The sequence below is a fragment of the Agelaius tricolor genome, unplaced genomic scaffold (assembly GCF_023055355.1).
Source record: "Agelaius tricolor isolate 1412-34295 unplaced genomic scaffold, bAgeTri1.0.p SCAF_11, whole genome shotgun sequence".
NCBI classification, from domain to species: domain Eukaryota; kingdom Metazoa; phylum Chordata; class Aves; order Passeriformes; family Icteridae; genus Agelaius; species Agelaius tricolor.
In genome coordinates, this window is record NW_027269271.1 from 16,664,153 (window position 1) to 16,692,074 (window position 27,922).

The 27,922-nt window shown below is 45.3% G+C and overlaps 1 protein-coding gene across 1 annotated transcript in view; it reads left to right on the forward strand.

The window, feature by feature from the left end:
* The first annotated feature begins 3,674 nt into the window (after positions 1–3,674).
* Positions 3,675–27,922, forward strand: part of DDAH1 (dimethylarginine dimethylaminohydrolase 1) — a 57,447-nt gene continuing 33,199 nt past the window's right edge. Inside the window, exon 1 of the mRNA XM_071436360.1 lies at positions 3,675–4,123. Coding sequence (XP_071292461.1) covers positions 3,818–4,123 — 306 coding nt within the window. The 5' untranslated portion in view covers positions 3,675–3,817. The remainder of the gene's footprint in view (positions 4,124–27,922) is intronic.

The window sequence follows — 27,922 nt, forward strand, 5'->3', positions numbered from 1 at the left end:
TCATTTTCTATAAGAGATATGTTAACTTATGTAATTCAGTATAAATTTCCACAGACTACTTTTCTAATTTTTTCATCTCATACTTGTGATACCCTAACCTCTCCTTTTTTTTTTTTTAATTCAAAGAGTGACTTTTCTCCTGCATAGAAAGAAAGGTAAAAGTGGTCATAAGGCATGGTGAAGGTGAGGAGATAGGAGCACAGAAGGTAAACAGTCAGAATCCTGCAGTTCTTGCCTCAGTGATCTGTTTGCTCAGCCAAGAAAATCCAGAAGTTGATTCTGGTTGTACACAATAACTGCAATCTATTGTAACACAACACGTGGGAAGACTACAAATGTGAGGAATGCCCTGTGCCTCTGCATGCTGTCCAGGCTGCTTGGTGCCCTGTCACAGCAACAATGCTGCCAAAGCTGACTTGCAAAGAATCGCCCTCTGACTGCTTTGTCTCCCAACAACTGCGTAGCTGTCAGTTCATGGGAATTCCTCCTTCTCTGCAGGATGCAAAATGCCAGCTGAGGAAACACCCAGATCATTATCCCACAGCAGACAAAATAAATATTGTGTTTCCCCTGAACCAGCTATATATAGAATTTTTCTGACCCTAGTAATACACTGAGATTGCACGGGTTCAACTCAGGCAAGGGAAAATGCTGCTCCCCAACAGGTTTTCTCTACAGGCTGGCAGATGCACTCTTGATTGATGCCATCCAGAAGAAGTTCTGGATAGCATAAATGGTCTCTTCTTCCAGAAGTATCTGTTCTGTAAACAAGAGATGGCAAACAAATCTGTTCAGCATTTGGAAAATGTAAAAGCACTTGGGAGCTTGTCCGTGCAGTGGGGTGAAGTGCCTTGTTCAGCTTCTCTAAATGATTATTATCTCTTAATGATTATACTTAATTATTTAGTAGAAGTACTGAATCACTGAGTCACTGTGGGTTTTTACAGTAGAAGAGCAGAAAGAGAAAACTTCTGACAACTATCTGGGTGAAAACCCCTCTGAGTTGCTGCTAGTGTATCTAAGGCATGATTAAAGTAACATTTTTCTCTTCTATGGCTGTGAGTGAGACCTGGTCATGTACCTCTTCTAAGAGCATGATTCATTGATCATAATGGGAGCTTTTCCAGCAGATCAGTGTTAATAATGATGTTTGGCTTTGCAGTGGTTGCACAGTTTTCTATTGAGCTGAAGAAATCACTGCAACTTGTCTTCCTTTTCAAAGTGAAATTCAGTGTCTCTCCATCTTTTCCAACTTTGCAGCTGCCTATCATGCCAGAGCAATTGCCTGTGTGGTATGCATTTGTATTCAGCAGTGATCCAAATTCTCCTTTGTCATGGTCACACAAACTGTTCAACAGCAGTGGCCATCTCTGACCTTCAGTGACCCAGGTAAAGGTTTGTTCTTTTGTACTAGTCTCTCCAGCAGGACATAGTTGCAGGAAAATACTGGATATTCAACAAGGTAGAGAATATTTAAATATATGTTGGTGCCTGTAGCTGATCTATTTTGCATTACTGCATATGATGAATTTTAACAGCACTCTCATAAGACTATGTGAACACATTCTATTTTGTAACATTAATTTGTGAGTAAACTGATATTTGGATAATCTTATTATAAATATGCACCATATTGCTCTGGGTGCATCTGTTCCTAGATTGTTAATGATGCCTTTCTATTCACCATAAATAATAGAACAATAATCACAGTCAGAAAACAGATCTTAATTTGTATTTAAACTGCACAGTTTTATACATTTATGGGAATACAGATGACTTTTTTACTGTAGTCATTAGTTCTGAAACCTTGTTTAAACAGCTATGGTACATATTTCCAACACACAACTGTGTGCCTAGCATGCTCTGTCTCATAGCACTGTGTCTCACAGAGAGATTCTCCAGCCTTGCTGCCCATAAAGGTATTGAGGAGCTGTCAGAAGTGATACCTGACCAGTTCCCACACAGCAGCTGGGGCCAACTTGAGCTGGACTGGGGACTGTGCCTCTGGGGCAAGCCTCACTGTCCCAGGGAGCATGTCACATGTGTATGAGATCACAGTGTAGCATCACCTCATAGCCTGTAATTTCAGTGAGATCTAAAAATTGTCACCACTTACAAATACATAAAGTGATTGTGGATGTCAAAAACATCTGTATTGATGATAACTTTCCAATCCATTGGCTGCAGGAAACCCTGGCAAGTTTTAAAATTACTGGATAGTAGCACTTTTTCTTCTGGCTAAAAGTGATGCTAACTAAAAGAAAACCAAACTGTGCCAATGGCTATATCCCAAATACGTAACAAGTCCAAATAGGCTTTAACAATGGTGGAAGGATTACATGTTATACCAGATACCGTATGATACTACTTGTAGAGGTTTTTCAAGAATTTGAAATGTTCTACATGATAGCAACTCAATTATCTGTCCGTTTCTTTAAGCAAAGTAATATTTGCACATTATTCAGTGAATGACACTTATTCAAATAACTGCACCTATGTGCATTAAGTAAAAGCAGCCTTTACAGAATATTTGGAAAATATTTCTGTGGAAAATGCAGATGAAAATCTAGTGAGCTGCCATTTTAGAAACGCACTTTGGTATTTCCTTCGTGCTGTTCATGACCCATAGTCCCAAATGCTGAACATCTGCAGATATCTGTGACAGCGTGACCAAGGCAGCTGCCTGGGTTTTGTCTGAGCTCTGAAGCAGGAACACAGAGCTGTGTGCTAGCGGGCTCCCCTCCATGACCAGAGGGACACTTGCAAAAGTCTTGCCAGCAAAAGCAGAGCTGGAAGGAAAATTCATCTTCCTTCTTTTTTTCTTGTCTGCTCTGGTGAGGACAAACCTTGGAGGTGCCTGGGTGGCTCGGGAGCAGGAGCAGTGCGGCTGAGGACTGGTGCTGTGGATGCTGCCTATGGCGCGAGGTGTGGCACAAAGACTCATTTGCTGCCTGGGAGACAGAGACGTGCTCTGGCAAGGGCTGGCCATCCTCCGGGATAACCTCCAGTCAGGGTAAAACTGGAGAAAACGAAACCGAGGGAAGCACTTGTTGAGGGAAAAGTGTGCGAAATCCTGATTGTTTCAGTCCCTGAGGCAGAGGTGGAGCACAGCAGCGGTGGAAAGCACACAGAGGTGGAAACCTTAACAGTATGAAGGAGTGGGAGCAGGTGGACACGCTCTGCCGGTGAGTGCCCTGTAGAGAGCCGCCTGGGCTTATTTCCTGAGGATTTGTATTTGGAACTGCCCTTGTCATGGGATATTCTTCCTTTGGTCACCCACATGAACCCCCTGGTCTTCAGCTGTGCCACCAGGGACGGAGAAGGCAGCGGTAAGGGCTCGCAGGTGGCCAAGCCAAGGCACTCTCGAGCCCGAGGGTCATCAACCTTCCCCTTGCCCACCCCAGCTGGAACGAATGTAAGAATGCGCCTGGACGCGGGGATAGAGCGCTGTCAGCACAGCCGTGCCCCTGCCCAGATCTAGCGGAACGCGGCCGCCCCGCCCCGCCCCGCCGTCCTCAGGCCACACGCGCGGCCGGCCGGGCCCGCCCGTACAGGTAAGCGGCGCCGCGCGGGGGGCGGCCAATGGCGCGGCCCGGCCGCCGCCGCCAGCCAATGGGGGCGCGGCGGCGGCGGCCCCGTGGAAATGTGCCTGGTGGGGAGCCAATGGGGCGCGGCCGGGCCGCGGGCGGCGCTTTATGCGCTGCCAGCGCCGGCGGCGGCCGCGCGTCTCTCGTTCCTCTCCGCCGTTCCCTCGTCCCTCTCCGCCGTCCCCGCCGCGCGTCCCCCGCGTCCCTCTCCGCCGTCCCCGCCGCGCAGCATGGCCGGGCTGGGCGGCGGCCTCGCCGCCTTCGGGCGCTGCACGCACGCCGTGGTGCGGGCGCTGCCCGAGTCGCTGTGCCGGCAGGCGCTGCGCAGCGTGGCGGGCCCCGAGGTAGACTTCGCCCGCGCGGAGAGGGAGTATCAGCTGTACGTGGGTGTGCTGCGGGGCAAGCTGGGGCTGCAGGTGCTGGAGCTGCCGGCCGACGAGAGCCTCCCCGACTGCGTCTTCGTGGAGGATGTGGCCGTGGTCTGCGAGGAGACGGCGCTGCTCACCCGCCCGGGCGCGCCCAGCCGCCGGAAGGAGGTGAGGTGAGGGGAGGTGAGGGTGAGCTGCGGTGCGGTGCGGGGTGCGATGCCTGCGCAGGTGAGCTCGGGGCGGCCGCGCTGTCGGGCGTGTCCCCGGGCCCGCCCTAGCCCCTGGCGGGAGCGGCGGAGCGGGGACCGCGCTCGGAGCCGCAGCCCTGCCCGGCGGGAGCGGCCCCGCGCCGCGGCTCAGCCCGGTACCCGCGGCCGGCAGCCGAGCTCGCTGTGCGGCGGAGCCCCGCTGTGCTGGGCTCATTGTGGAGCGATGCTCTGCTCCTGGAGACAAGTGGATGGACAGTGTAAACTATGACTCATCCATTCTGGGGCGTGCGGGCTTTCGCTCCGTGTCAGCGTGCCCAGTCCGTCCGGCGGGAAGGGTCGCTGGCGGCTTGTGCGGGTTTGTGACCACGGTGCAGCCTTGCTCAGTCCACAAACCCCATATTCGGTACACGTTGAACCCGAGCTAAGCCCCAGGCAAGTGCATCACTGATACCTGTGGTAATTGTATGTACTGGCCTGTGCACAAGAGCTGGTGTGTGTTTTGCTGTACTTGGTGTCAGCCTAATGCCCTTGAACCTGATGTCGCCTTCCTTGTGCAACCATTGCAGGCTCCCTGCATGTATGGGGGACACAGGCCATTGGAGAGAGGTGTGGTGGATGCACACCCACAGGAGCCTTATTTTAGGTCTTCTTAGTACTTTCTAAATGTCTTCAGCCCATTCATAAATTAGTTTCATCAGGCAGTGCATGCATTGAAGTGCCACCCAGTTATCTTCTCAATGAGCAGTGACGGTCTGCCTTCCTGTAAGCATCTTTTAATGTAACCCTTCTCGTGTCTCTTTCAGTTCCCATCATTGGTACCATAGTGCATTGTGAGATCCACAGGCCTGTGCTGTTCTGCCTGTGGGACAGGCCACTAGCTCTAGTACAGCAATAGCTCCTCTTCCTTTTGGGGTATTTTACATAGTCCCTTTCTCGTATCACTTACAAAGTTTTCTTAAATTCTCCCCAGCAGTGTAGTATCTGACATACTGTGTACAACTTGTACACGTGCGCTTCTTGTGCATAACCATGTGTATTTACTCTTTGTAACACCCTGAATGCTCTTTAAGGTGACAGCACCAGAGTAAAGTGTTTACTACATGCTACTCTCAGAAGCAGCTGTTTCTTAGCCAGAGTCCAAGCGAGTTTTCACTGGTCCTTCCCATGACACACTGATGTGTAGCTCTGTGAGTCCTGCTGCCATCTGTACCATTTCCCCTTCAGGAGGAGGGATTTACTTCTGTCCATGAGTGACTTGTCCAGGCAGAGTCACAAACAAGAGAGAGACAGAGCTTTCAGGCAAAATTTGAATATTATTAGTGTTCTTGAATGATGGAGCAATCACTTCCCCTGAGTTTTCTATGAAATAAAACAAAAAAAAAAAATGAACAAGTATCCTTTTAAAGTTATGTCAATGCATGACACTGCAGTGTAGTGCTTGTCTGAACATTTAACTCCTATTTACAACAATTCTTCCTCCTGGTAACATCATTACAGCAGTGTCTTGTGGAAGGGGGGAGAAGGGGCTCATTTGTGCAGGATGCTACCTGCCTGTAACTGATCTCTGTCCTCTCCAAGGCATCCTCCCCTTCCCAAGTGGTTACTGTCAGTTTTGTTTATCTGGAGTGTCTGTGTTGAGTAGTTGGTGACCAGGATGTCATATGAAAACAGTGAAATGGCAAAGGCTCTAGAAAGCAGGAATGCACACATGCCTACCCAGAGCTCTGTGTGCTGTGGCAGTGTGTGCCTTGGACATCTTTGCAAACATCTATCATAATGTCACTTTCATAGAGCCCCCAGAAAGAGCTGCATGTTGTAGCTGCATGAGATGCTGTTTCCTAGTGTATCCAAAGCTTCTCTGCTCTTACTGCCTCCAACTTTGGTTCTGGAGGTATCAACCACAGGTGCTCAGGAAGTCCAGGCACTGAGATATGTGGGCACCCTGTGCTGAGGGAGCCCAGCAGCTGCTCCTGACCCTCCTGCTGATCCCAGTGAGTGTCTGTTAGCAGCCTCCCAAGATAGTTTTCTGCGGTTTATGTTCAGTCTCTGAATTCCCCATTGAGATAGTTACTGGAGTCTGGTGGCAAGTGATGTTGCTGCAGGGTCTGTCCTACCATCTGTCCTGTCAAATCTGCCTTTATCAGTGACCCAGAGGAGACTGAGGCATCTTTATTGAGCTGTGAGTGGCCCCAAACTGAGGCAAGGTGAGAAGTGATACCATTGAGGTCTAGGCTATGCAGAGGGTCCTTACCAGGCTGAAGAAAGGGGCTGACCCATGGAGACCTCATGGTTGAACAGGACAGGTGCCAAGTGCTGCCTCAGGAAAGGAAGGATCCTACATCTGTTGGCTGTTATGAAAGTGAACCAGGGCTGTTGCAGTGCACTGTCACTTGCACTGTGTGACAGGGAAGGAGGGTGTATGCAAGCTGCGTAAGCACTAGTTTCTCAAACTGCAATCTCTTATTCTTTTTATGTAACATAAGTGCAAACCCATGAATATTTTAGCAGTACAGTTGGTGTATGCTTGGCTTAACCCAGTAAAGCCCAACTCCTGATCATGCACTCCTGAGCTGGGCCTCTCTATAAAGCAGGACTCAGCTGGACTTGCCTTACTGGTCTCTTAACTGTTGGATGTATTTTTGTCCAGGGCAGGCAGGGGCAGAGGAGGAAGGAAAGGATGAGGGTCGTAGAGCACCATTTCTGCAAGTAATTAATAGAGGGAGGGTTTGTGTCCAGGAAGCCTGCCAAAGAGGCATGTGGAAGGTTGAGCTCTGAAGCCTGGTCAGACCAGTGAAAATTGATGAGCACAGGGGATTGCTGAGGTGCATCCCAAACACAGCAGCCTGGTTGCATACACAGCTGGAGCAGTGCTGTTTCAGGTGTGTTGTGCCTTCTGATAAACTGTCTGCCAGATGCATGTACTGAGCAGCACTGTCTTAATCTCCTCTGTTTCATGCTACTGAAAACCTAAAATTCAGTATTCAGGAAGGATCCAGCTTTTTCTTTCACTGACTAGACTCCTTATTCAGAAGGCTTGTCACCAATTACGGTAACACTATGCAGTAGACAAATTTCTGCAGTAGTTTGTAATAGCATTGATTGAGCTTTCAGGCTTTATAGATATTATTGCTTATCCCCCCAGCAACACTGGATTCTTTACTGATTGTCTGTCTGGAACAAAACAAAATAAAATCTAGGGTTATGTCTGTTCTTGCTCCAAGTTATTGTAAGGAGAAAAAAAAGAATTGAATTAAATTTGGTCATGTTCAGGCAGTGCTGGGAAAGAGCCCAGTATTTTTTTAGTAAAGTAGAAAAATTAGTCATGCGTTTAATGATTTGTTTGCAAATCGGACTTATTTCAAGGCATTATGTTTCTGTGTTATAAGCTTCTGAAGTTACTTTAAAATTCATAGTTTCTGTGGAGTTTTGATTTGGCAGAAAGGTAAAGGCTTTTGAAGTAAGCCAAAGGTAGATTGCTCATATGTCTAAACTGGTGTTTTGCTTAGCTCTGTGCAGTCACCAGTGCACTTGATGCTTAAGTTGAGTAAGTCCAGTGGAAATGTTGTGATCATTGATCAGATTGCCAGTTCCAGCACCTTTTGTTCCAGCAGTATGTTCTCAATTGTTTATTCCTCCTGTATAAACTCTCAACGTCACCTTCTGCATACAGCAGGGTTAGTTGCTGTGAAGGGCCCTCATCAGCACATTGCTCTTGCTGCCTAAGTTGTCTTAATGTGCTTGGGATAGCACAAAACAGCATTTCTACCATTTCTGTGCTTATGCAGACAGATGGAAACCCAAAAGCTCAGCAAAATGAACCCACACTGACCTGGCCTCTTCTCAGCTGCCAAATAGAGAATGGAGAATTAGTTGGTGCTGGGAAAACTACAGGAGCTGCTGCAGAAGAGCTCAGTGTATTTCCTTCCTTGGTTAAGAGGAAACTTCTACCCAAGACTTTTGTTATTCCCTACACCCCCAAGACACACTGGGAACACTTGTGACTGCATTCATGTGGTGTAGGAAAGCTGGTCCTTCAGCAGTGGGGGACAGAATAAGCAGTGAAGGACTGTGTTTGTCAAACCCATCCTCTCAACAAGAATGGGAGAAACCACCTAATTGCCTTTTCAACATCTCTTGGTATCTCTTCCCAAATCTACTTGCTGTGTGGCAGGATTTTGTCGACAGCCCATCCTGTGCTGGGCCAGGTAACCTGCTCCTCAGTTCTGAGCACCCTCAGGTGCCACCCCCTCACACCCTGTAGAGCCTCTGCATGGCTGTGTAGCTGTGTATGAGCCATAGCTTGCAGCCTGCACTGGCCCCTTGTCCCAGCTGCAGCTTACTGCTTGCAGGGATAGTTCTCACACCAGGAGGTAGAGGTTTCTAAAAAAAACGGAGGGCAAAAAGAGTTTAGTAAGTTATTTATGTATTGTATACACTGAGGTAATACAGCATAGCTGCTGCTAAATGCAAGACACTTTTTCCACTTTCTCTGTAGGTATAGATGGCCCTGCAGGTTAATGATGTCTGTTTCAAAGTAATAGAAAAGCTAGGCTCAGGAGAGAGATTTAAGGCTCTGCTGGGCTCCTGAACTTAATTAAGTTATGGGGGTTTTGTTTTACAGCATACACCCGTGAGCCTTTAGAATCCTTTAGGTTTGAGAAGACCTTTAAGATGGTAGAGTCCAACTGTTAAGCCAGCACTGCTGAGTCCACCACTAAACCATGTCCCTGAGTGTCCCATCTATGTATCCTTCAAATACCTCCTGGGATGGTTATTCCACTACTTCCTTGAGCAGCCCAAAGCTTAACAACCTTTTCAGTGAAGAAATTTTCCCTAACATCCAACCTAAACCTCCCCTGGTGCAAGCTGAGGGCCTTCCCCTGTTGCTTCTGATCAGGGAGGTGAGACTAATTCCCACCTCACTACAACCCCTTTCAGGTATTTGTAAAGTGATCAGGTCCCCTCTGAGCCTCCTTTCCTTCAGACCGAGCCCCCCCAGCTCCCTCAGCTGCTCCTCACAGAACCTGTGCTCCAGACCCTTCCCCAGCTCCACTGTCCTTGTCTGGGCTCACTCCAGCCCCTCAATGTCTTTCCTGAACTGAGGGCCCCAGAACTGGACACAGCCCTCGGGGTGTGGCCCCACCATTGCTGAGCACAGGGGACAATCCCTGCCCTGCTCCTGCTGGCCCCACCATTGCTGACACAGGCCAGGAGGCATTGGCCTCTTGGCCACCTGGGCACAGCTGGGTCATGCTCATGTTCAGCTGCTGCCAACCAGGGTCCCAGGTCCTTCTCCACAGGCAGCTTTCCAGACACTCTGTCCCAAGGCTGTTGTGCTGCATGGGGTTGTTGTGACCCAAATGGAGGATCCAGCACTTGGTATTGGTGAACTCATAGAAGTGGCCTTGGCTCATTGATCCAGCCTGTCCAGACCCCTCTGGAGAGCCTGCCTAGCTGCAGGCAGTTCAGTAATGCCTCTCAAGGATTTTATCAACCAGTCCCTTAAACAGGCCAATTTCTCCAATAATCAAAAATTACTTCAACATTTCTGTTCCCAGGGTGGCCTTCAGCCACCAGATCACTCACCAGTCCTTCTCTGTTAGCAATCACCATATCCAGAGGGACCTAACACATCAGTAACCCTTTGCTGCCACATTGATCTGCATCCCCTGCTTCCACTGAGACAGCAAATGGCTGTCTCAGCAGCCTCACTAAACACAGCATCCCTCAAACATTGGTGTGCTGCCCCCAGGCTTATCTCCAGTTAGCCTGGTTTTTATCTCTTTTTCTTTTCAAATCTAGTTTAAAACTCTAGTTAAAACTCTAGGGCTCAATGAACCCTGCTAACTCCTTTGCAAGGAGAGAGACAAGTGTCTCCAGCAGGCCTGCTGTTGTGTAAACCTACCCATTATCAAAACCCAAAATTCTGGTGGTGACACCAGGCTCAGAGCCAGGCATTGATCTGCTGGCTCTCTCATTTCTGCACTCATCACTCCCTGCAGTTACAAAGCTGAAGGGGAATACTGCTTGTGCTCCTGATCCCTTAATGAGTTGTCCCAAGGCTCTGAGGTCGCCCTGAGACTTCATTGCTGCACACCTGAAAAATCAGTATCGGGGGATATCAGTAAAGGGAGGAAGCTTTCTCTTCCATCTTTAACCAGGCCCCAGGGGGGCAGCAGGCTTCCCTGACAAGAGGGTCTGGTCTGCATGAGGTGCCTTCTGTTCCCTTCAGAAGAGAGTCTCCTCTCTCATATCAGTAGCCTCTTTTTTCCCTTTCTGGTGGCAGTTTTGATGCTGACTAAAGCTCAGAGACACCTCCAAACTGGATGAACCAAGCAGAGGAGCTCCTGTACTGGGCACCCCTCCCACAGGGATGCTCAGTGCTGCTGGCCAGCCCTGGGGGAAGAGCAGGGCACTCCTGCAGCCCAGCTCAGGGTGACAATGTGCTCCCACTGAGCTCTGTCTGGGCAGCTCTGTCAGTTATGTGGGTGCAGAGCTTAGTGAGGCTGTGGCTTTCTGCTCCCTGGTTGAGCTGGCACTGTCAGGAATCTGTCTCCTTTCCATGGAGGATTAGCACTGGCTGGTCACTAGAGAAGCAAGAGATTAAATGTTTTATTACCATTTTAAATAATTCATGGTTCTTTAAACTGTCACACAAATTGTGGCAGTCCTTTGTTTTCACTAACCCTTTTGCACATCCTTATTGTGCTTTACCCTTGATGACCCAGACCACCTTGGTGTTCCACCTCAAAAACTTGTGATAGAAAGCACAGAGGTTACCACAGTGTAATTGCTTAGTACTTAAAACAGCAGGTTTGTAAACTTGGGCAAACACTTTACATGAAGGCTGACAAAAATTGGAGATGTCACTAGGTACCTTTCCACCTTCTTATTAGATTGGAGTTTTTAATACCTTTCCTATTCTATACTGAGCCATATATACATATGCCTGTAGCCTATCTTTTTCATCATGTTCTCTGTCTAACCTTACAATTAGAGTGAAAGCATGCAAGATACTGTCAGCATTTTTTCTGTCATTCTGAAAGCAAGTTAAGTAGTACCAGCCAGACTTTGGATAAGATGCATACCTGAGTTTTAATGTGGGATTTGGTTGTTCTTTGGACCTATAATTGGCAAACCCAAATGTAATGATCTTCTACAAACTTAGTGTCACTTGGAGACTTTCTCCAGAATGGTGTGTGATGCCCATCATGGGTTACAGAAGACAGTGAATTAACTGATACCAGAATCTGCTTCAGTGTTTTATCATATCGATACATTAATTTTCAATGTATTCTGTATTAGTATATAAATTAAATGAAAAGCATGCAGTAGAGGAGAAAAGTTTCTTAAGCAGTACTGAGAAGTTTTAAAAAACCCCACTCATTTAGGCAACATCAGGTAGACCTTTATCAGGAGCCAGTGTAATTTATCAGTACACATAAGAATGGGTGTTTTAGCCTCCTAAAGCAGACTATTTAAAAAATCATCTGCTTCACAGTTTAAGTGATGCCTTGTGGTTTGGGCATGTGGTTCTTTGGTCTTAAAGATCATTGCTGATGTAGCTCTGACCCTGCGTTAATAAGGCTAACACTTTGGATGAACTGGCTATGCCAAGAACTGAATTTTTTCATTTTCAATTTTCCTTCTGTGATCCCCTATTTAATGAAAATGTTAGGAAGTAGCTTCTAGTCAGATCAATATAAGTGGACTGTATTCATTATAATTGATTTCTATTTATAGAAATGTAAAACAATCTTTAAGAACAGTCCAGGAGCAGCTTGGGTTTCATGCTTTTCTAGTAGAAGCCATATTTAGACCTTGTTATTGAATTGTGATGTCAGGATTCTCAGAAATATCCCAGTTGCTGACCAGAAGATTAAAAAAAGTCAGAACCCAAATTAAGTGCCTGTTTTTTAATCTCTTGTGGACACTTGATTATTATCGTGCAAGCCTGATGTCAGCTCCTGTACTTTGTTAACCACGGTTCCTTTAGCTGTGATAAATAGCCCTTGGTGATCTTATGGTTCAGTGCAAATGCTAAGTGGTTAAAGGTTCCAAAGAACCATAAGCACTTCCACCAAGTAAAAAGATCCTTTGCTGCTGCTCTGACTTATACATATGGCTTGGAGCTACCCTGAACTTTCTACTTGGACTTTCAAATTAAACCGAAATAGTTGATGTTTTGTAGTTTCTTGTTTATGTATTTTGGTTTGTTTTGGGGTTTTTTTGCTTGTTTTTTGTTTGGGTTTTTTTTTGTAACTGCCTTACTTAAAAGCATTGCAAAAACTAGTTTACTACAGCCACTTCTGGAGTTGTGGTTTCAAGATTCAAAGGTGGGTTCATAACATCCCCAGTATAGTCTGCCTGATCAGTTGTGTGCTTAAACTTCTTGTCTCTCATCATCTCTTAGTGGGGTGACTGGGGCATGCAATTCTTCAGCAAGACTGGCTGATCTTAGCACGGGTATTTTTCATTAAAATAAATGCATGCAGACTTTCATTTCTACCACTATTACTGGTTATTTTGAAGTGATTCTGGAGCAGGTACTCTGCCTCTGCTGCAGGCTCAGCATGGCTCTGCTGAGGATGCTGTGGGAAGTGACTTTAATAGCAGGTTTTAACTTGCAATACTCCATTCATGCTGAATATTTAGTGAGCTTAGCACCTCAGTCTGGGAAAGCAGTCTCTATGCTTGTGTTTGTCAGTTTTCAGAGTATTTCTTGTCTTTGTCAAAAGTTTCCTAGTAAATAGTGCTGGATCAAAAATGTAGACCTGGTCATTAAATGCTGACCTGAAATGAACATTATATATACAAAACAGTGTTAATTAATCATAAGTTCCACCAGTACACACACACATCTGTGTAGCAGTCATTGTTTATGGCAGGTGTGCCAACCAGAGGTTGTGACTACAGAAAATACTTTCCTACCAAGAAAGACATTACTGTCAGTAATTACTGATCATTCATCCCTTTGAAAAGTAAACCATTCTGCTTTTTTTGGTATTTATTATAGAAGCATATCCCTAATCAAGTTTATGGTGTAAGAGAGCTTCACTCTTGGTGTCAGATCTGGTCAGTCACAGTTGTAGGGTGAAGATAAATGATGTACCCAGAGCATCAGGTGACAATATCTTTGATTGCTGCCCCTTTTATAGCAGCATCAGGAGCTTGTCTTCCAGAAAAAAGAGTGAAATGTCTTATGGCTGAGCTGTACCTGAGTCAGGTCTTGCATTCATCCAAGGCCAGTGATCACCTATACCACTCAAATGTGCTGTTTTTCTGTCTCAGAGTAAATATTAAAACCATGCAAGTAGATAAAAATCATCTCATTCACGACTTGCAGAACTCATTTTCATGTCAATCACAATTCAGTATTTGGCATCATCTTTGAAAAGGGATTGTGATAATTTGTTTCTGGAGGGTTCATTATGTATGTTCACAGCAAAGGATCTGGCTATCCACGCCTGTCTCCGGATGCCAACTGAAGTTCTCTGGCAAGATGAAATCATCTATCTCAGCTCAGTCCCAGCTGGCCACTGAAGCAAACCAAAACAAAACTGCTACATAATTGGACACTGTTGACAGAGTTGTGATTGATTTTGCATTTCTCTTTGCTTTTTCTGAGGCTTTTAATGTGAGAGCTGTCAGGAAGCTGAATCCTGTATCTCAGAAAGGGTGATGCTGCAGGATAAGAATCCTGCTCGTGCAAATGTCTCTGCATTTCAGTGTGGTTGATGTCCTTTGAGCTGCAGGCCAGCAGCCATGGAGATGGTCATCTCCATGCAAACCCAGGCTAGAAAGACAAGTGTTTTAGAGCTAGAGCTAGTTTTTGACCTGCTCTCCAGAAATAGCAAGCTATGTCTTAAAAAATAATTTAAATGTCAGTGGTAAACTGCAGACCATGCCTCTGTGTAGAAGTAGAGACATTTAACAGCCCTATAGGAGTTAATTTTGCAAATATTAAAAGCACTTTGAAGCATTTCACCTACTGAAGTACTGAGTGTGTCTGTCATCGCTGTGTTTAAAATAGTAAAAGTGATGAATCTCACATTCTTCTGACATTTTACAGAGGAGAGGTGGCATGGCTATTGCTGGTCACTAGGTATTCACTGAAGTTTAATTCACTTGTTCTTTGAACCTGCTAAAAGACTCTAATGGAAATACTTGTGCCTGTGCTAGCAAGAGCTGGAGCGAGCTCTTGAGAGGCAAAAATGAACTGATAGAAACAACAGATAGTGATGGAGGATGATATGAATAGAATGCATGTATTTTCCAGTAGAAAAGTCTCATTGAGGTCTTCTGCAAAGTTTGCCAGGTTTTTTTGCAAGGTGGTTTTGGGTGACTCCTGTAGCCAATACTCCTGTATTCAGAAACTTCAAACTATGGTGCTTCCTTGGAGTAGAGGGTGTTGGACAAGAAGGTGGCACAAGGTTGTCATAACCCTTTTCCATATTCCCTCTGGCTGCAGCAGCTTGAAATGTGTGCAGAGAAATCTGATTTTACTGTAGGTTTCCAAAATAAATCAGGCAGACACTACTCTGGTGTTGCCCTTACTGATATTTGTCCAATAGTTCTCGATCCCTTTGATCTGAAAGGTAGCCCCACCACCACCAGTGCAAGGAAAAGTCAAGGCAGAAGTCAGTGTAGGAGAGGCTTGCTGTCAAAGAAAGGGGTGGGCAGTGACCTGACTGTCTGTGTGGGGGAGAGCCCTTGTCAGCACTTCATGTATCACACAGGATGCCATGTCTTCACTGATGCTGGCATTCCAACTGGGAAAATCTAATCCATGCAAAATGGAGCTTCTGCATTGCCATACAGAAATCTCTTATTTTTATGACCCTTAAAGCAAATGTTTCTGTTCTGGATTGTGATCTTATTGTCACATAAGATAATGTAAAATTAATAAACCATAATAAACATATAATAATAAATAATAAACCAACATATAATAAACACATAATAAAGCAACCAGCCTGCCTTGACCGGAGAGCTCTGGCTTAGGACAGTTCCTTCTAGATCAGCACTGTATACCTCCAGTATTGCTGAAAGGCCATTTTCTTGACTTGGCTCAAATGATTATTCATCTGGATCTGAAATGCTGTGTGAGGTTCTGGTTACCCGTTTTGGAAATGTAGAATAAGCAGAAGAGGTGTTGATGGATGAGAAGACCTTGCTGCAGTGTAGGACTGTTCCTGGATGAAGCAACGCTAATTAGATAAATGCCTTCAGCTCAAAGTTATTTTGGGGAGGGGAGAAATAGGAGAGTTCTACAATATCTCAGATGGTACAGAGTAAATGAACTGGGACTGACAGTATGGAAATGACATCCAGAGCAATACCTGGGCAGCAGATTCCAGCAGAAGGAAGTTTTGTCATGTAGTGCACAACTGAACTGTCAGAGTCATTGCCAGGATGTTGCAAGGTTGGGGTGTGGGGGGGACAAAAGTACAGCTGGATGTCAACTGTGAAAGAGATATCCATCAATAGCTGTTTTAACTCTTTGATCCAGATGCAATAGCTGGCTTTGGAAATACGTGCATTGCCTCTTACAATAAGCTGGGCAAAATACACTGGGGCCAGCAGCACTCTGTGCTTGTTCTCTGTGCTTGTTCCCTTCAGCTCTCAGTGCTGGCTGCTGCTGGAGTCAGGCTGCTGGGAAATGCAGTCTCTGTGAGCCTTAAGCTGCTCATGTATTATGAATAAGCTGTAATACTGATAGCTGTTCAGCACACTCCTAGTGAGTCGCTTGCTGTGATCCTGAAGGTCAGAGCTGTTCCAAGCACTGCCTGTTTGGGAGGCAGATGCCCTGTCTTTACCTTGCATGGATCCTGCTGGTGTTTTCCTCCCACCTGGCAAGGGAAAACTTGTGTTCAGCCTTAATCAGGGTGTCCAGTGGCATAAGATGTGCCATCACTAGCACCAGCAATGGGTGGTTTGTGGTCAGATGTTGATTTATTTTTTCTTCCCTGCCTCAGGATATCCATCCTAGAACTGATAGCAGGAAATGGAACGATTCCACCATGAAGACAGGCAGAGATATTTTATGTCAACAGCATAAAAGAATTCTGCAGGCCCCCCCCCCCCGCCCTTAGCAAGTCAGATTAAGCCAAAGAAACAGTGCACACTTTGTAAAGCAGAGATTTCTCATTGGGAAATGTTGTTTCTAGATTTTCCACATCAGCTGTGAAAACATACTGCCATCCAAGCTTTGCAAAATGATTCTTAGAAAGGCCTAGGAGTGCATGCTTGGCAAATAGAGGTTTAATATATTGAGAGTCAGGCTTAAAGGCTTAGTGTTATGGAAGAGAGTGTCCTATAAGAGCCTTTGCAGAAAGCTGCCAGGGGAGAAGAGTCTCCTGTGGACTCCTGGGATCTATTTTGTTGTGGAACAGCTGATGGCAACTGATGATCTGCTGATTTGTGCTGTGGAAACGATCAACATTTTTTCCTGAATAGCATTTTGTAGATTAAATGAGCCTGAAAACACCAGCATTGGTAATAGGAAATAGGTGTTCATTTTCTGGGTGCAAGGAGCCATTTGGAAATGGTGTCACTCTTTTCTGACCTTATGCTCTGGCTTCAAGGATAACCCAATCACAAAAAATTGCAGACTAGACCTGCTGGTCTTTTTATGGCTGCAAATGGCAGTAGTGGAGCTGTTTCTGGGTGGGTTTGATGAAGAGCAGGCTGCCAGGAGTGGCATCTCATTGTGTCTGAGATAATGCCATGAGCAGCCTGAAAGCCATTTCTGGCAGGAGAACATCAAACCAGCTGTGCATTGTGCAGGGCTGGCTGGAGAGATTTTGCAGGAGCAGGACTAGAGCTGGCATGGCCAGGGTTGGATGGTGAGCATTTTTCTGTATTTCCAAAGTCTTCACAGACACCAGCCCATTGTGCTGAAGCCTGGTGTGGACCAGGGACATCACTGATCAGACTGGGGTCATGAGAGCCTTGGTCTCATAGGTGTGTTACAGGCAGGGAAGATGGGCTCTTGTGGTGCACCTCTGCTTTGGTGCCTGGCACTTGGCTGCAGTAACCCTCCCAATGGTTTTGCCTGACCCAGCAGCTGGAGCCCTGGCTCCCCTGCAGCTCACATTGCTGTGGCTCTGTGTCCTGGCCATTCAGGCTGACTGGGAAGTAGAAGAAGTAAATGCAGGGGAAGGTGAAACAAAGAAAGGTGTCTGTTATCCAGGCACTGAACTAAGGCAGCGGTGTTTGTGGCACTGATGGGAAAATACTCCCATGGCCATCCCCTCTGCTAGCTGCAAGCATGTCCTGTCTCTCCTGGGGCTTACTGTTTCATGGTCTGACCTTGACATTTCCTGAGCATGACTTTATTCTCCTCATTTCTCCATCCTTAGGGGAACTTTGGCACAGATGTCAGCAGCCACCAGAAACCGCCAAAAGCTTTTGTGCAGTAAAGATGTGCTCTGTCCACGCTTCATCTTAAGGACTAAAGGCACTGCTTATAATTCTGCACCAGGCTTCTCTGAATTTAACCTAGTTTCCACTTTCCTTAGTTTCCTTACCCTCTATACAAGATTGCTGCACACAAACCAGAAGCCTAATGGGAGCTTCTAAAGGTCTGCCAGTCCTCTAACATGCAGGAGTAGTCCTAAAATTTCTTAAGAGGTGGGTTTGTGTTTTTCTGGATGGAATACAAACCAAGGGCTGCTACTAATACAGTGTGTAAGGTCTTATTCAAATTAATATAAACCCTGAAACTCTGTCTAAATATAGTGTATTGTTTTGCATTCTTGAAAGCAGATTCACTACAAATCTGCATATGCCATGAAGTGCTGTGCTGGTCACAAACTGGACTTCTAAGGAGTTGTATGAAAAGTGCTGAAAACCCATTTTAATTTTATTAGTCCTACGAAATACACATGGACAATCATGTTAAATACGATAACACTTGGAATGAGCTGCAGCTGTGGTTCCAGTAGGAGGCACAGGATATGGGAATCATCCTAGAGAGGTGTCCATCAGAGAAGTGCAAGCATTGATTGCCTGATCTGGAGTAGGAAGGAGTATGGGGCAGCTGGATATAGATTTAGCAATTCCTTTCAGACCAGAAAGAGTGAAAGAATAAAAACAGGCAATTGGTGTGTATTCTATATGTTATGGTAGGTTCCAAGAGAAGGGACTTTTTCTTTTGACTGTAAGGCTTGTGCTTGTGACGCACATGTGTAAGTAGATGGGGCTTAATCCTCTAAGGTGCCAGTGCTTAATGTAGAGCTTGTAATCAGTCTTACTAGTTTAAAGCACTTAAACTCCTTCCTCCCTTGTGTCTGCTTACTTGCCATCTCTCTAAGCTGGTCTCATGGTCATGTTTTTCACTACTGGAAAGTCTGAGGTAGTGTGATGTTTGAGATGTGGCTGTAACTTTAAAGTATTTCTTAGCCTTAAGTATTGACTAGGCAATTTTGGGCTGCAGTGTGGTGCCTGTGAAAGCATGTGGTTAATAGCACAATAGAACTCACATCCATAGTAATGTTAAATAGAGCATCTAGCAATGTGAAATATATCCTGCAATTAGTTGTAAGAACACTCTAAGTCCAATTAGAGTATAGGTCTTTAAAGAATGGATAATCTTTGCCCCTTGCTTTTTGCATTCTCTTCAGGGCTGTCACATCATTGTTGATGCATCAAGCATCTGACATGTCTCCTGTATGTGTTGGCTGCTCTAGTAATGAGATTTTCTGTAGGTTTGCCCCTTTATACCTGGTAGAAAATGGATGCACTCATTTAGTTTTTTGGAAAGACACTCCCAGAGGAGATGAGGTGGTGACTGCTGTGAGAATCAGCTTTCCTTGTCTTGCATACTCTGTCTGGTGCAAGGCAGTAACAGACAGAGGCACAAGTGATAACTCCTGTCGATGAGATCATCAACACAATGGTTTTAAAGTGTTTTAGCATGCCTGAATAGCAGCTCACACCACGGTGGTGCCTGTCCTTTGACCCGTGGCCAGAGCCCTCAGTGGCAAGTACAGGCTCAGCACTTCTGAAAGTCAGGCTCTTTACTCCTGGGCCCTGTGCAGAATTTAGGAGCCCGAACTAGCTATAAAATCTCATATTGGGAAGTTTTGGGCTCTGTTTCTAAACTCATCCTAAAAATATGAGCTTCCTAATGCTAGGGGTGTCATTTTCATGTTTCAAAAACGTGCTCTCACGCCCACTTCCTCTGTTTTTGCTACTGCAAGAAAGCTAAGCACGAGGCAGAGGAGCATGCAGTCACATGCTGGAGGTTGGAAAGGTGTTTGAAAGTATCTTGACTGCTGCTTGTATCAGCACAGTCTGTAGGAAGCTGCATTTTCAGTGAAAAACTAGAAGAATGTCTGAGGCTCACCCCTCTTGAAAGGTGCCAGGACCTTCCACGCTTTCCATTGAGGTCTTTACTTCATGCCAGTGGCATGGGCATACATCCAGACTCTATCTACTGCAAGGTGAGACCTGGGATGAGAAGAAGGTATTTGTTTGAATGTATCTGTATGTGACCCAAATTCTGAATTTTCAGCAAGGCTTTTTTCCCAAGCTGATCTGTCAGTAGGAATTTCATTGGTCCAGCAGTGATACCTTGAAAAATGTTCTCTGCAGTACAGGTGTGAGCTGTAGCAGCCTACAAGTGTCTGAAATATTTAGTGTGAGACATTAGTCGCACTGAGGAATGGCCTTGTCCAGCTGTAGTGCAGGCTTGCATGGTAATTCAGTAGAAGAGACCAGAAAATATGGAAACTCTGGCTGCCTTAGTTCATCATGAGTAGCACTTTGAGGAACATGCATGACAGATCTGTAGATCTTGCCTGAGGCTCCTATGCAGTTTTCCCCAGCTAGGTCATCTTTATTGAAATGCTTACTGGAAGTATCCCAGGGCCCGTGGAAAACCTAATTCAGTGTACTTGGAGGGTCAGGCATTTGTTCTTTCCATAGCATTTGCTTCTCTGGAGCAAACTGCTCCCCCGCCCTACTGTGCTGGTGTCCCAAGCTGTTTTCTGGGAAGCAAATTTTTTGGTCATACCTTCAGCACTGTAGTTTCCAAATTCAGTTAATCTCAGTGGAAGCAGTCTTTGAGCATGGAAGCCAACCAGACACCCACGGCAGCACGGGGAAGAGCTATTTTAAAATTCTAAAAATTAAAAAGTGTTTTTTTCACTTGCATTCCTGGGTCTTGGCCTGTACAAGGAGTAGAGGTGCCAGAATACTGCGAGAGTGTCTGTTGTTGCAGTATGTCTGGCTGAACCAGAAGCAGGAAATTCTTGTGAGAGCCTGTCTCATCAGATTGCCAGCCAGCTCTGAGCCTTGCTGCTTGTGAGTGTGAGTTGGTGAGGTGGGAATGTGGTTTAGAGAAATATTTGAAGGTAGGTAAAATGGTTCATTGGAAGTGATAGCACAGTATGTGTGTGCAGCATGGTGGTGGTTTTCAACATAAAAACAAGAAGTGAATACATGAAGCAAACTTGCATCACCCTCTTTCTTCCAGTGGAGGAGGAAATAGGGTAAACTCTTGTATGGGTTGAGTGCTTCTCTGCCAGAACTGCTCTGCCTCTGTGCTCTGCCTTTGGGTCTCCCTCTGGCTTGAAGAGGACCAAATCCAGCCCTCTGGTTCATAACTTCCTTCTTAAAACTTGTAGGTCAGGAATTTTTTCTTACCCTAGGCTAGACTCTGCTCTAAAACTTTCCATGTTGTTGTGTGCAGAGCTGCCTTGGCAGGAGCAGGGATGCAGGCACTGCAGTGAGAGTCCCAGAGTTTAAACCCCCTGACCAGCAGAATTATTCCACCTTGGCTCCATTTCAAAACTATTTAAAAGACTGTAGCCAGTCTGTGCTGCCGATTTCAGCATTACTGCTCCTGGTGGAGCTCTAACAGTGGGAGACTTTAAAGAAAAAAGACATAATGGAAACTGATTAGAAAAGTGAAGAAAGTCTTGGGATAGAATAAAGCATTGCTTAAGAAAAGGCAGGAGGGTGGGTAAGGTGAGCCCTTAAAAGGCGTGTATTCAATCACAGCAGGGCAGGAAATAGCTTTAGGAGAATTTTTTCTTTGGTCCATTCATAACCTGGTTTGTACCTCATTAACTTTCTGTTAGTGCTTTTTTTCTTCTGAAATCCAGGGTAGCTTATTTCCACTGAAGTCAATGTGAAGAGTCATTCAGCACCGAGCACATGAATCCTTTTGTGCAAATTAAACAAGAGAAGCTCCCAGTGTTGCTTTCCTGCTAAAGGATGAGAAGCACATTGAGGATGTGCTGATGATGCGTGCTTTATTTACTCTGTTTCCGTGGAGCTACAATGAGCTTCCCAGAGGTGCCTTTTCCAGGGTGCTTGCACCATTTTTCTGTAATTTACTGCATGATCAAATGACAACCCCTGTGAAAACAGTTGCACTCTTGCCTGTGGTTGCATTAAGCCTGTTAGATTGTTAGAACCTCCTGGTTTATGAAGGAATTGCCATAAAAGCTGCATGGCTTAAAGTGTGCCTGATAGAAAAGTGTCCAAGATCTTAAACACTGTCAGCCATTCCCTGCTTACTTAACAAATGCTGGATTTATGAACTCTTGTTCTGCAGTGCTAAAATTGGATCCCAGGTAGCTGAAACTGTGCTTCATTATATCCTTCAAGAAAGACAGCTGGGGTTTTGTCTTGCTGATGAAGCCTAATTTGAATGACTTTCCTCATCAAGCCCATTTAATTAAAGATTCATTACATTCTGTGTGGTGTAACAGTGAAACACAGAATTGTCCTCTGGGCAGCCAGCTGCCAAAAAGGAGGGATTAACTGTAGCTAAGATAGGGTAAGAAGTTGTGGGATTAAAATGCAGCAATGTGCAGGTTTGAGGCTGGGGCAGAATGGGAGGGACAGTGAAGTGCCACTGTGTGTGTCTGGGGCCCTGGAGAGAGGGTTCTGTGTGATCCGTGGGATGTACTTTCCCTGCCTGTGCATAAAGGGTAGACCTCTCACTGTCTGCTGCTTTCTAAGGTTTATTGTAGACAGAAGAAAGAGGATGGACTCTAGCAGCCTTTTGCAAAGCCTGTATGGTTTGCAACCCAGAAGATGGACACTGGAAATCCATAAAATGATGCTCTGAGTTTGCAACAGGAGCACTGGTTGTACACCAACTCCTTGGCTTAGTTTTTGTCCCTGTATCACGACTGTGTTTGTGAATGGGGAAAAGAATGATTTGTCTACTTGTTGTTCAGCAACAAACACTTCCAAAAACACTGAAAATATTTTATGATGGGATCCTTGGTGGTGGTGGGCTCTGCACTGGGGAAATGCTTCATACAATTCCCCTGGATGGAGGAGTGGTACCACTGGAGCATCCATCCATGCCAAGTTGTAGATCCATCTGCTGCCCCAAGACAGCAGTGCACAGTTTTGACTTGTTTGGCAGCAGAGGGGCATAGGTTAGGGGCTTTTGGTTGGTTTTTTTTTTGTTGTTTTTTTTTTTGTTTTAGCTTGAAAAAGAAGATTGTATGGGTCTTATTTACATCTGAAAAGAGGAACAACTAACTTGGAGAAGAGCATTTTGCTATAAATCTCATGAGCCTGTAAAAAATTCAAGGCTGCAATTAAAAAGCTTGTTTGTACTCTTTCTGAAGTGCCTGTTCATCTTGTTTGCTCTGATCAAGAGGGAAAATCTTATATTACCAAACAAACCATGAGAAAGCCTACCATTGCTGGTGAGAGCTGCCATTCTGTAAGGAACCCACTAAAAACCAACACTTAACTTCTTCTGATCCCAGTTCTTTCTGTCTGTTGACGTTTTTTGTTGAACTGAATAGCCTTCCATAGTCAGAGCAACAAAACAGTGGCACAGGTTCGTCTCTAACATGAGCTTTATGGCTCTCACTTGGTTCCTCAGCACCTTTGAAGGTGCTTTGGTTCTCTGCCTGCAGAAGCCACCAGTTGGTGGCCAGGCTTCCCCCTGCCAGCTCTCCTTGAGCAGAGCTGAGCACCTGTAGCTTCCCTTGACTGAGTCAGCAGGGCAGGGATGCACCATTTCCTGTCTATCCTCCCAAAATAATGAAGCTCCTGAGCTGTAGGGCTGCGGAGGAATCATTAATTTCCATAAGGGCACTTGAAAGCTGTTGTTTTATGTGCCAAGTGTTTGTTGATGTGACACTGGAGTTCAGCTGTAATTGGGAATGGAGAGATGCAGTTATATTTTGGTTCTGTAGTCTGAGCCTTCCACAGCCAGTTTCTCTGGGTGAGCTGAGGGTATTCACAGTTTCTTTGGGGGCCTTAGGATCTCTTGGATTCTGGTAGGTGACAGTGTGCAGGGAGCTCCGTGTTACTTTTAATGCTGTACCAGTCAGTATTTGGGGTCTGATTTGGTGTAGCACAAGCCCCCAGTCATTTGGATTAGAGGGCAGAGCATGAGCTTGTCCAAAGATCACCAGCACTGTTTTTTTCAAGGAAAGATCATGTAGCATTTAATAACCAACACTGAAAGACCTGTGTTGGAAAGCTTAACCAATCATACATTTTTTATGAGATTTTCTTAATTTTATTTTTAACCAGATGAATGGAAACTACAGTGTCCCAGGCACAAGTGCTGCTCCAGGTGCCACTCCATGGAAGAGTGGGCAGCTGGAAAATTATATATCTGAAACTTTTCAGAACATGATCTGAACATAGAGATTTCAGCTAGAGGTAAAGGAAACACAAAAATAGTGTTTTTCTGTTGAAAGCTCTGGCATAGTACTGTGACAATGACATGTGGTGCATCTCTGCTAGCATGGGGTTACATCAGTTGTGCTCTGTCTTGGGCAGTTTCTTACAGACTGTCTGTTGTATGCAATAGGAACTTGCTGTTCCAGGTAATATTGAAAATTATGTGACATCTCATAGCTTGTGAAAGTTCTCTTATCATTCCCACCCCCATCTGAAAGGATCTCTTAGGTACAAATGTGTGTAGATGTACACATGTGTACATAGTGTATGTATTATGTATATGTGGGGCTCTTTTCATTTCATGACACTGCAGGGAGCTGCTCATATGTGCCAATGTCTACTGAGAATTAAGCCTGTCTTTGAGAAATATTTTTGCTCTTGATCTTAGGCAGGTCTTAAACCTGGGACTCAAAGGTAGGAAGAGGAGTGTGCTAAATGATGACTGTAGCTAATTTGCAGAAATAGCATGGTGTTCTTTCTGCCCACCTTTCTTTTTCATCCTTCTCCTTGACTCTATTCCAGGACGTCTTGTGGAAAAAGGAAAAGTCGTTTCCGTTAGAACTGGCTGTTTTCCTTCTTTCCATAGATGTTTTTTTACCCCTCTACTCTCAAGTTAAATGGGAAAACAAAGTATGCAGTATTTCTGCTGCAGAGTTAAATATTGATGAAGATTAAGATGCATTAAAAGACTGAGGAAATTCGTGGCTCAGGAATAAAAATAAGCAAAACTCAGAAAATTGAAAAAATGTTCAAGTGTATGAATAGCTCTTTATCTTTCTACCTTCCAGCATTACTTCCAATAAAATGTTTCAGCATCTTGATGCAAACATTCTAGTTTCACTGAGCTGGGGACAAGAAAGTGCTATACAGTAACAGTTATGGGGGGAAAATGTTCTGTGCTGTGTTGGTCTTGGACTTCCTCAGAGTATTTTTGTTCCAGATGTTAAAATGGTGTTTTTTTCAGAAGCCTTGTTAAGTTGCCAGAACATTAGGGGTTTTTTTTGAAGGATTTTCCGAACCCCAGCTGATTATCACAACACACAAGAATCCAAACTTGGGCTTGGCTTTGCAGCAGCTGCAGCAAATCTGTGCGAAGGCGCAGGTTTACAGCGCCATCATGGAATGTCCTTATAGGGTAAAACAGGGAGCGAGGGAATTCTGCTCTGCTGCCTCTACAGCGCAGGATTTACGTCAGCCCTTGAGTAACATCAGGTTCCCCCAAGCACAAATAGCCTCACATTCACGCTGAGGCCACGGTGGTAGCAGAGCTCCCAAAAGAGCTACAGCAGAGCAACTCAGGGATTTAAGGAATTCTGTCCCATCTCCATCAAGGCAAAGGACGATAGTCTGCTCGTAGCAGAGGCAAAATCAGTCCCTGGTGTGTTTTGTTTCTAGCTATAACAGCATTTTTCTAGCTGGCAGAACACGATGGTGCTAGTAGTCCATGGCCCCGACTGCACATTGCTGCTCCACTGAAGTCAAAATGCCACCAGTGACTCCCTGACAAAGGTGCCTGTGCCCCAGCTCCCCCTGGCCCTGTAGCTCACATTCTTTTCAGCCCTTTGATCTAATCCTTATGGAAATAGATGGAAAAATCTCCTAAGCTGTTTTGTCTAGTGAGGGTTGTCAGTAGGAAACTTCTCTTTACAAAAGCAATAAATGGATAAGCGCCTTCTGCTTTGCTTCTCTCCTTACCTGCCTAATTTTTGTCTTTGTGCATCTACAGAAACTCTCAGCTATGGTATTTTTGCACTTGATGTGTCTTCCCAAAGCTTACAGTACCTCCCCTGCTGCCTTCATTTAGCTTTTAAAGGATTGTCAGCCCATATGAGCAGAAACCTGTGAATATCCTAGTATTAAAGACAGCATGGGGCTCAATGTGTTCAAATTCTTTTCCCTAACCACAGTCCTCTTTTTAGAGGTGAATTCTGCCAACCAACTTGGGTGACACACTGTACTGTGCCAAAGAAAGCTGCTTACTTAGCCAAGCATATCTGCTGTACCTGGAAAAGGCTGCTTGGGGCTGCCGGAACAAGGCTCCTGCCTTCTCTGGGACAGGTCCCCAGTCTAGGGGGGCTGGGGCAGCACTGGACTGCCAGGCACATTGCCCAAGTGGTGAGCAGATTTAGCACCCAGCAGTGTTTCACTGTCTTGGCTCTGTGCCTGGTCTGTGAGGACCGTGGCTTTCTTTCCTGGGAGCGAGGTGGGGTCACAGCATTCATGTGGTGCCTGGGATGGGGGGTATGGCTGAGGCTCCCACTGAATGGCACCAGGTTGTCCCCTGCCTCAAGAGAGAACCACAGAACAAGGGCTACAGAAAAAACTGGCAGAGAAAAGTGGCTAGGAAGTTTGTATTTTGGAATGGGGTTTTGTTTGGTGGGTGTCAAGAGAGTGGCAGCTTGAGGTAGTTAGAGTAGGAAGATAACAGTGTCAGCTCTCTTCTGCTGTCAGTATTGATGTCTCAAGGAAGGGATGATGAAAAATAGAGTCCAAAATATGAGATACGAGCAGATGCAATGGCTCAATCACCATAAAATAGACTGAAATGCTTTTTAGATCACCAGACCTGAAGTTTGTGCCAGAGATCCAAAGGACCCTTTGCTGTAGCAGCATTGAGATGAGATGGGATGCTATGGGAGGGCTGTCCCCATCTCCTGGGACCAGGCACTGTTACTCACAAGGGGTTTCACCCTGGTGTCTGGTGTGCCACAGGAAAAGCTCTGCTCATGATTCATGCTTGTAGCTGAAAGGGAAGAGTCAGTGACTTACCCTGTGTCACTCTGTGCCCTCTCTGTGTGGGCCTAATCCCAGCAGAGCTTTTCCAGTTTCGTTTATTTTTTCAATAGTATTTCGTAAAGGATTTGCTTGAGTCTGGTTTTGTGTAGGAAGATAGTCACATGGAGACCCAAGAGGAAATTCTTCCAGAGGAAAATCTGAACCTTGGAGTGAAAACTGGTCAAAGAAGGCAGAAATTTGGCTGTAGAAGTACAAACAATCTTGTCTCTGCTGTGGCAGCCTGATCCTCAACTGGGCTTTGGAGGGTGATAAAGGGAGGATAGCAATGAGTCAGGATAGATATTTGCACTCTGTCGAGGTCCTTCCTGCTATTCCTCTCTGACTCATGGATTGCACAGAGATCTCTAAATATTTCACATGCCAGTGGCCCCTGCAGCAGTAGGCGTGAGATTAAGCCCATTTTTTAATCATTGTGACTCTGGACAGACTACCCCCACTAGCATCCTCCAGACTCTTCCTATTTCAGAGCAATGGAAACAGAAGTCATCCCTTTTTTACGCAAACTGATAGATTTGAACAGTTCTTCTTGAAAGGTAAAATTATCATAATTAAATGAAAATAACCACCAAAAAGTCTCAATTCTCTTAAAATCGAGATGTTGCAGTTCAATTGTATTTCCAGACTCGGGCAAGCTGCTGGAATGCATGCAGTTCAACTTTCCTCTATGATATAATAGTTTAAAAGAGATCAGGGTACATTTTACCATAGTGTCTAGCAATGTGAGTTTATTCAGACTTTTGGCAGGCAGTTCTGCACACTCTTGCTAAAACTGTGAATCATCCATTGTTGGCTGATTGCACTCTAGTTGCTAAGAGATCTGTCAAGTGCATACTGAGGCTTAATTCTACATTTGCTCTAAGAAGGGCTAAATGTATTAAATTGGAGCATGTCACATCCTTCCTAAACAAGTAATTAAGACACTGCTATGAGCCTGTCTGATGGAGAGAAGGAGCTGGAAACAGCTGGAAGATTTAACTTGTGTTGAGGTTGATCTCTCTGTCTGGGAACACTAGACTTATTGCATGTTGGATTTTCACAACCTGATGCATAGTGGAAATATAAAGGGGAGGGAGGCATTAAAAAAAATAGAATTTGCAAAAGAACTTGTTTTTCAGTGTCCTTATATAAACCTCTTAAAATGATCTAATGCTTTTTCACAAAGTGTAATTTTTGGTAATGGAAAGACAATACGTCAGTGTTTCCCGAGCTGCCTTGCCCCCGCCCCTCCCAAGTGAACTCTGCTGCTCACACTGCTCCTCCCCAGCTATCCCATCACTTGGATGTG